Source organism: Microcaecilia unicolor, chromosome 3 (genome assembly GCF_901765095.1).
Source record: "Microcaecilia unicolor chromosome 3, aMicUni1.1, whole genome shotgun sequence".
Classification (NCBI taxonomy): Eukaryota; Metazoa; Chordata; class Amphibia; order Gymnophiona; family Siphonopidae; genus Microcaecilia; species Microcaecilia unicolor.
In genome coordinates this window covers 83,580,897-83,589,851 of record NC_044033.1, presented here as the reverse complement: position 1 = coordinate 83,589,851, position 8,955 = coordinate 83,580,897, and the positions used below count along the sequence as shown (strand labels likewise).

Sequence of the window (8,955 nt, the reverse complement as noted above, 5' to 3'; positions counted from 1 at the left end):
TTAATTATAAACCCTTTTTTGTATATTTTTAGCAGACAAAAAGCTTACTCTACACATTTAGGATTTTTCAAATTCTAGTGGGGAGGGGGGGGGGGGTGACTGCAGAACACACTACTAGCCCTCCTCCCTCAGCGCCACCTGCAATGGATTAAACCTTCTCAGCAGGAAGAGCAGTGATGGAAAACTAGCTCTCTCCCTCACCCCATGCAGTCAAGCGATCTGCCGAGTCCCCTCCTCAATTCAATTTTGTAAACTTCTCTCCCCGTCCTCAGCTCGCTCTAGCTGAGCTAAAAATAGGCACCCGGTGGGGAGGGTGGAGGCTGGATAATAGATTTCTCCACTGAGACAGAATCATACAAGGGAAGGGGTAGGAGGAAAGAAGGAACAAAGGAATGCGGAGGGGGGGGCAGGAGGCGCGTCCTGGGAGAGCAGCAGGGATAGAGATGGGCTCTTTGCAGGTGCTGGGGAGAGGGGGGAAGAGGGCAAAGCGCCAAGCTCGCTCATTGGCCGCCGCCCGCCGCCTCCTGGCCACCGGCGCTACTTTCGCAGAATGGAAGAAAGAATGAGCGGACATGGACCATTCATGATTCGGGTGACGTCAACTAGACGGGGCGTGCCTGGCAGATATCGAGTCCCGCCCATACCTTATAAATACGTCTCCGCGGATTATTCTAGTTCGTACAGTTTTAGATGAAGGTGAATGGGTTGGGTAGTAGCTTTGTCCTGTTTGTGGTTATTTTAACGTGATCCTGCATTGGCTCCCCCCCCCCCCCCCCCAGCTGCTCTTTACTACTACTATTTTTTTTTTGGTTTGTTTCTTGTGTCCCTTTAACGCGTGCATTTATCAGCTTTCCAGGACTTCATGTCTGTAATCTACCCCATTCACTGGTGAGTACCTCTTTCGTCTGGCTGCTGCCCGTTTTCATTATGGGAAGAGTTGGATCGCAATTGCTATCTTTCCTTTATGCTTTGTGGTGAGCCTTGGTCGCAGGGTACGAGAAAGCGACGGGGGAAGTGAGCTTGAACCAAGCGCTTGTACTGTGTGGAAGGTGAAAGAGATGGCTTTCGGCGGCTGGAACCCTCCCTGCAAATAAGACCTCATCTAAAGTGCAGATCGGCTTTCCTATATCTAGAAATTTTGTTCCAGACTGTATGGCAATGAAAAGTTGAAGAATGCATTGTCTCGTTTTCCTGCAGGACGAAGAGGCTGTATATACGTGCATGTCTGACTGCGCACACATTTCTTAAGCTTGGCAAAGTTTGTATTTTCTGTGACATGATCTATGTGAGCAGCTACTACTTATGCCCGCCGCCTTGAAATTTTTTTTTCTTTGTCGGAGAGTGCTTTTTCCTTATTCGTTATTTACTTTTATGTCTAATCGCTTGGGGTGCATAGAGGTTAGTTGCCTCAGCTCTTTGGCTTACACTTTCGCTCTAGTTCTGGACTGCACAGTGGTGATCGGATTGGAGCTTGTTTCTCGTTTTTCTTGTGCTAAAATGAAGCTCTTGTAGGGGTGAGAAACGTACAAGATAGCTGTTTAAGCGCACAGATCACGGGGCGAGGTTGTCTCAAGATTCTATGACCCTGGATTGCAGAAAGGCAAATAGCGTCGAAAAATTGGTTACAATGGATTTGCTATTATATCAAGGTGCAAAGCGCGAATTTATCTTCGGAAATGGTTATTAGCGGAACGAAAAAAAAAACTGGGAAACGAGTCTGACGTGAAAGTTCATGTGAGTCACCCTGGATTTCCATCTTCCTCTTTAGATCACATAAGACTGCAAGTCTATATATCCTCCGCCCTCCCTCATTGTACCCTCAGTCCGTTGCTTACTAGACAAGGTATTAGGTCTAAAGCAATAACTCACTTTGAATAGCTGTCTCCAAATTGGAAAATTCATGTAGTCAGTGTGGATCTAGGGCTGCTGGTCAGACTTGACGTGGAAAGACGTGCTTTCACTCTTAAATATTGGTAAGAAGTAACAGATCTAGTCAACGTGTTTGATTTTTTTTTTCCAGTTTTAGATTAGAATGGGTTTTAATGTGGAAGATCAGCTTTCTTTTAAACTCGGACAGGCCTAATGAAGTGTTAATTTCCCGGCCAGGCAGCCCTAACGAGTTTACAGGGATCGTGGCATTCTAGTCCAATGATACTGCAAAGAAGCTGAAGCCACAGAAGGGTCGATTTTTGGCAAGAAGGCGATCAGGTTCTAATCTCGACAAGTCGCAGCACCAGTCTCCACACTGTCTGCAGGTGTATCTTCTCTGGATGGGTAGCCTTTTGTCAGTTGTAGTAAATAGTAGGGGTCTACTGTGGCCGGTAGGGGGCGACAGATCTCGTCGCTTGAAGTCCAACCTCCCCCTTCCCCCTCCAAAGTATTGGTCTTTTTTTTTTTTTTTAATGTTGTAAGGATGTTTGTCAAACCTTTAGTGATGGGGGGGGGGGGGGGGGTGTAGAACTCGAGCCAACGGGGAGGTTTGTTAGATTGAGATCTTATATTTTGCTCTCCGGATAATACCTCGAGTTACTAGTGCACTTTAGTTTTTCTTCTTTACTTGAAGGGGTTATCGATTGTAGGAAGCTCTATTTCATAAATAAAGGTAGGGGGCCTGCTGTGGACTAGATCTGCCTCCCTATTCTTTTCATCCTTCCCCAAAACTCTCAATCCCATTAGACCAACTCAGATGTTGACCAAAGTGGCTGGAATCCTGGGTTTTAAAACAGAGCTGCTATCTTGTCTTGGAAGAATTACTTGGAATGCTTTTCTGAATGTGGATATATACAGTAATGTCCTGGATCTGGAGAGTATCGCAGGCATATCTGACATGTCTTAGTATGGAGAAGTAGCTTTATATATATATATATATATGTCTTTAGTAGGCTTACAATCTTAAGTTTATATCTGGGGTGTTGAAGTTGCATGACTTGCCCAGGACTTTCAAGGACCTTCAGTGAGAATTGAACCCAGTTTCCTGGCTTCAGTCCACAGCACTAACCGTTAAGCTACTCCTGAGGCTTCAGGACTCTTAAGGTACCAGAGCTTGCTACATTACTGGGTGTGATCTGTGGCTTTCTGGTTGGTTCAAACAGTGGCAGGCTATTCTGCATTGTTACATTTTGAATAGAAGTCTTTAACTTCATGGGATATCTGAGCAGCTTTGTGTGATGAACTCTGTTGGGTGCTATTGGGTTTGGGTTTTTTTTTTTTTTTTTTTACATTTGCCAAATCTACTTTTAAATCTTGTCTTAGCAATTCCATAAGCTGAAGGATTTCTTTTTATCTACAGCTCTGCTTACCTGAGATCAGCTGAAATGACTGAGGTGATGAGCTCTCCAGCCATGGATGAGATGGGGCTGAGCCCCCGGAAGGATACTGTTACCTATCAAGTGAGCAGCACGTTTAATATGTTATCCTTGCCAGAGGCATTCCTTGAAAGCAAAAACAAACACTTCTGTTCCTTCTTTGCCTTTCCTTACCATAACTGTATCGATTTCTTTTTATATTGCATGTTAGCACTAGTAAAGTGATTTTTGTTTATAAATCTACTTATTCAGCCTAATCCTTGGGGCACCTAGTCAGATTTTCAGGATACTCTGTGAATATGCATGAGTGACTTTTGCATACAATGGAGTTGGTACTTGCAAATTTCTCATGCATATTCATTGTGAGTATCCTGGAAATCTGACTGGCTAGGTGTGCCCTGAGGACTGAACAGCCAGTCTCCATCTACAATGTTTTAAACATGCAGGGACTAAGAGCAGGCAGTATTGTATACTGTTTTCATGTGATGTGAGAGAAGCAGACTTGGTGGTGGTTGCACTTACGACATTGGTTTCTGTTTTCCAGTCCTCCATTTGAATAGTAAATTGTGTGTGCAAGGCCAAGTGTCAAGGAATGCAAAGAGATCACATTGCAGATAGGCCACCAGTGTTACAGCTTTTAAGGATCAATACTGGTCTCTGGAAAGTAGGTGAAAGGTCCTGTAAGGTCTAAATCTCTGCCACCATGACTTACATTGGCAGCAACACATGCAGTTGAAGGTTTACCTTGTACCAGTGCCCACCTTTTCAGAAGCCAGTACAGATTCCCTACAGATAGTACGCTGCACTAAAGAGCAACATCTGGATTTGGTACATAAGGGCCCTGAATGCATAAGACCTGATAGGCTTGCATGTTCTTAGTACATAACAGCATTCAAATGGGTGACGTACTTTCATTGTGCTAATAATTAACAGGTATAAACATATATTAAAGTAGCCTTCCAGAACATGTTTGAATTCTTAATTTTATCTTGTACATATAATGCCAACTGACTCGTATTTATTTTATTTGTTACATTTGTATCCCACATTTTCCCACCTATTTGCAGGTTCAGTGTGGCTTACATAGTACCGGAGAGGCGTGCGCCGACTTCTGTATGAACAAATACAAAAGTAATGTTGTGGTCAAATAAGGTTCATATGGAACAGACACATTAGGGGAATCGTAGAGCAGAAGCGTTGTTACGCCATTACGTGCGTGGTTTCATTGTATTGCAGAGTTCAGGCATTTAAGTTGGTTCGGTAGGGTATGTCTTTTTAACCAGGTTAGTTTTTAGTGATTTCCGGACGTTTAGGTGGTTGTACGTTTTCACGGCTTTTGGTAATGCGTTCCACAGTTGTGTGCTAAAGTAGGAAAAACTGGATGCATAAGTTGATTTGTATTTAAGTCCTTTGCAGCTTGGGTAGTGGAGATTTAGGTATGATCGTGTTGATCCGGATGTGTTTCTGGTTGGTAGGTCTATGAGGTCTGTTATGTATCCCGGGGCTTCGCCGTAGATAATTTTGTGAACCATGGTGTAGATTTTGAAAGCAATACGTTCTTTGGGAGCCAGTGCAGTTTTTCATGTAGGGGTTTTGTGCTTTCAAGTCGCGTTTTTCCAAATATAAGCCTGGCTGCCGTGTTTTTTTTTTTTTTTTAATTTGCATGAAGTTTTATTAACAGGTTAAATATACAATAAAAGGAAAAAAGAGTAAAGCACCAAGCCACTTAAAATCGTTCGGCATTCACCTTAACTGTTTGGTACATAACAATAACAATCCTTGTTAACCTTGCACTTGAGAACAAAAGACACTCCAAAATTTATGTAACATTTTTATAATTAACCAAACCCCCCCCCCCCACTACAACTCCTCCCCCCACTATCCCGGTTAGGTCCCCACCTCCCCTAACAATGCTTGGTCTCCCCTATGCCTCACTGACTCATTGTGTTACTGGTAAAAGGGACCCATATTGAGTGCCACCTTTGCTGTTAATTACAACATTCCGCTAAGAGCCTTTCCATTTCGCAAACATGCCTCAGTTTACTAAGCCATCTCGCTATTGGAGGGGTCAAGGGCTTCTTCCAAAAAGTTGCCACAACCACTCTAGCTGCACTTATAGCATGTCTCAGCAAGGTCTGTTGAGCCTGCGAAAAGCCTGCCACCTTTGCAGAGAAAAGAAAAAGGGTTGGGCTCCATGGGACCTCACATCCCAGCCACTTCTGCAGCCTGCTGTGTACTGATTTCCAATAGGCCCGTATTTTCCTACAGGTCCACCAGACATGCCCCATCGTGCCCTTAACCCCACAGCCCCTCCAGCACAAACCTGACAATGCGGGGTATATGCGCTGAAGGCGCTCGGGCGTCAAGTACCAACGGAACATCACCTTCACCACATTCTCCCTAAAAGGTACATGTGGAGACACCTTCGCCGTAGCTCTCTCCAGCCTCTCCCACTCCGCCTCTTCCATAGTTATACCTAATTCCTTCTGCCAGCTCCTCCTATGAAGAGTGTAGCTAGGCTTCCGTAGGTTGATAATACTATATAAACGTGATATTAGGCCGCTAGTCATGGCGGACCCCTCACAAATTTCCTCCAAATTGGTTTTTTCCCTGGTTACCACCTCTAACAGCTCGTGTTTTAAGAAAGTGTGACAATTGGCGATAAGCAAAATCATCGCCCTTCAACTTTGGGAAAGTCCCCACCACAGCATTGAAAGGTAATAGAGCATCTCCTTCAAACATTTGACCCCACATTTTTAAGCCTTCCTCGTGCCACCGCGTAAAAACCCCCATCTCTGTCCCAGGATAAAATAGTGAGTTAAAGGTTATAGGAGATAGGCGTGACAGCACACACTTCCTATTAGGAAACAGACTATCCCAATAATGCAGAGTGACATGGATAGAGGGGCATAACTCTTCCCCAAGTGATTGGGGAGCCACATCACTGCTCCCAGAGGTCTCTGACCTATAGAGTATTGCTAAAAATGCACCCATTGTCAGGATATTCCTGAAACCATTCAGTGGTTGCACGTGCTTGAGCTGCTCTGTAATACCAACTCAAGTTGGGGACCCCCCAGACCTCCCCTCCTCCTAGCCTGGTACAGATACGAACGCGACAAGCGCAGGAGTTTCCCCGCCCAAATAAATCGAACAATATGGTCCTGAAGGGCCGAAAGGTATTTTCTGGGCATCTTAAGCGGAGAACCTGGAACAGATAGAGCAACCGAGGCAAAACATTCATTTTGACAACAGCTATTCTGCCGAACCATGAAAGCCCCAGGTCACCCCACCCATCCAGATCTGCCGAGAGAGCCTGTGCTAGCCCCTTGTAGTTTGCTGTCAGATTTACACCCAGGTAACTAATCTGCCTAGGTGCCCATCTGAAGGTAAAGGAGGATTTTAGTAACTGTACCAGCTCATCAGGGAGAGATATATTCAAGGCCTCAGACTTTGTCATATTCACCTTAAAGCCAGACACTTCCGAGTGCTTGCTAATCGCCTCCAACAAACAAGGGAATGTAACCTGAGGACGAGTAACAAACAGGAGCACATCGTCTGCAAAGAGTGCCATTTGTGTTCTCTCCCCGCTATTGTAACTCCAGTGATGTTCAGGTCTGCCCATACTGTGGAGGCAAAAGGCTCCACTGCCATGGTGAATAGCAAAGGGGATAATGGGCAGCCCTGGCGGGTTCCTCTATACAAGTTAAACATAGCCGAGTTTGCCCCGTTAACTCTCACGCATGCTTTGGGTGAATCATAAAAAGATTGGATCCAACTACGAAACTGAGGACCTATCCCAAATGCCTCTAACACTTTATACATATATGGCCACTGGACCCTGTCAAAGGCCTTTTCAGCGTCTAGGCTAAGGAAATACATTGGCCTCTTCACCCTCCCAGCCAGATGCATTAGATCAACTACCCTCCGAGTGTTATCCATAGCCTTTCTATATGGCACAAAGCCTACTTGATCAGGATGAATAATCGCCGGAAGCAACGGCGCCAATCGATTAGACAACACTTTAGCTAATATTTTTACATCAGCATTCAAAACTGAGATTGGGCGATAAGAGCCGCACTCCGTGTGGTCCTTGTCTGGCTTGGGTATAATGGCAATCCATGCTTCTAGCATGGTAGGGGGCAATACCTCACCCTTCCCAATCTGATTAAACAGGTCTGCCAGCAGGGGTGCCAGCTCCAAAGCAAATTTCTTCCTAAAATTCATTAGGAAAGCCATCCAACCCCAGGGATTTGCTAGACGGCAGATGCTGGATGGCCTTTTGTATCTCCAACGGAGCGACCGACTTATCCAGGTCTGCCCATTGCTGGAATGTCAGGGAGGAGAGGTCACTCTCTGCCAAGTACTCAGCAATAGACTCCAGGGAAGGATTTCCCTCCTGTGCATACAAGGCTTGGTAATATTCCCCAAACCTCCTACGTATGTTCTCAGATGTGGTGAGTATGCTACCCGTGCTGTCCCTCACCCGGGTTATCGTACAATCTATTTTTTGCCTGCGTAGTTTCATAGCAAGCCTGCGTCCTGCTTTGTTGGTAAACTCATAGGTGCTACTTTTGGCTGCCGTATTTTGAGCGGTCTGAAGTTTCTTTAAGATTTTTTTTGCATCCTGCATAAATTTCATTACAGTAATCTACGTGGCTTAGTACCATTGATTGTATCAAGTTGTGAAATATTTCTCTCGGGAAGAATGGTTTCACACGTTTTGAGTTTCCACATTGAGTGGTATCGGTTTACCAACAAAACTTTCTGGAAGTGTTGCTAAATATGGGTTTAGTTATGGTGGTAGAGAAGCTGGTACTATATGGTGGTCATTCTGCGAGTGTCTTAGCAATTCTGAGATGATTAGACCATGAGCCCAGCAGATAAGAAGATGGTTCTGGGTTTTCCATGGCTGGGTCAGCCCATGGATTTTTCTCGGCAGGAATTGAAATTTAACTGGTGCAGCTCTACTTTAGTAGACTAGGTGATGCCAGCTTTGTACTATGGGATGGTCCAAAATGCAGTAATTTTCTTGGTCAATGTATTTCTACTTCGTGCTGGAAGTAATTCACTTTGAGACTGTATCCAAAGTAGTCTCAAGTTAGCCAGTACAGTGTGCCCTGCTAAATGCTGGGTTTTATTTTGTTTCTTATATTGGTCCAATAATTTTGCAGAATAGTGAAGAGTTCCCTTGCCTTTGGGGTTGTTTAAAGAATACTAGGATTAAACACTGTTGGGTCCCTTGTCACTTCTCTGGGATCTTGTCCTGGGGAAACAAATACATGCAGCTGCCTTCATAAACCATGCAGGCTGCTTGTGATCCTTAAACAGATGGTCATTGTACATGCTTCTGGTAATGGTGACTCCTGTTTAGATGACATGGCAGTTTATTTTGCAGGCCTTCATGTGATGTGCCTTACTGTGCAATTATCACACTTTTTGCATTGGAAGAAATTGGTGTGGATATTTAGCCAGTAACTGGCATTTTTGGCCATTTCTGGCTTTATGCTCAGATATTTGATGCCAGGCCAAGTCTAGGCACCAGCATTTATTGGGATTTTTTAACCGCCTTTATGAAGGGATTCACCCAAGGCAGTATACAGCAGGTACAGTTTAATATAAAACTTACAATTTTGTTAACAGCATAACTCTC

General features: G+C 44.5%; 1 protein-coding gene across 1 annotated transcript in view; it reads left to right on the top strand.

Moving 5' to 3' along the window:
* The first annotated feature begins 695 nt into the window (after positions 1 to 695).
* Positions 696 to 8,955, top strand: part of LBH (LBH regulator of WNT signaling pathway) — a 32,375-nt gene continuing 24,115 nt past the window's right edge. Inside the window, exons 1-2 of the mRNA XM_030196121.1 lie at positions 696 to 888; positions 3,290 to 3,389. Of these exons, the coding sequence (XP_030051981.1) occupies positions 863 to 888; positions 3,290 to 3,389 (126 nt within the window). The 5' untranslated portion in view covers positions 696 to 862. The remainder of the gene's footprint in view (positions 889 to 3,289; positions 3,390 to 8,955) is intronic.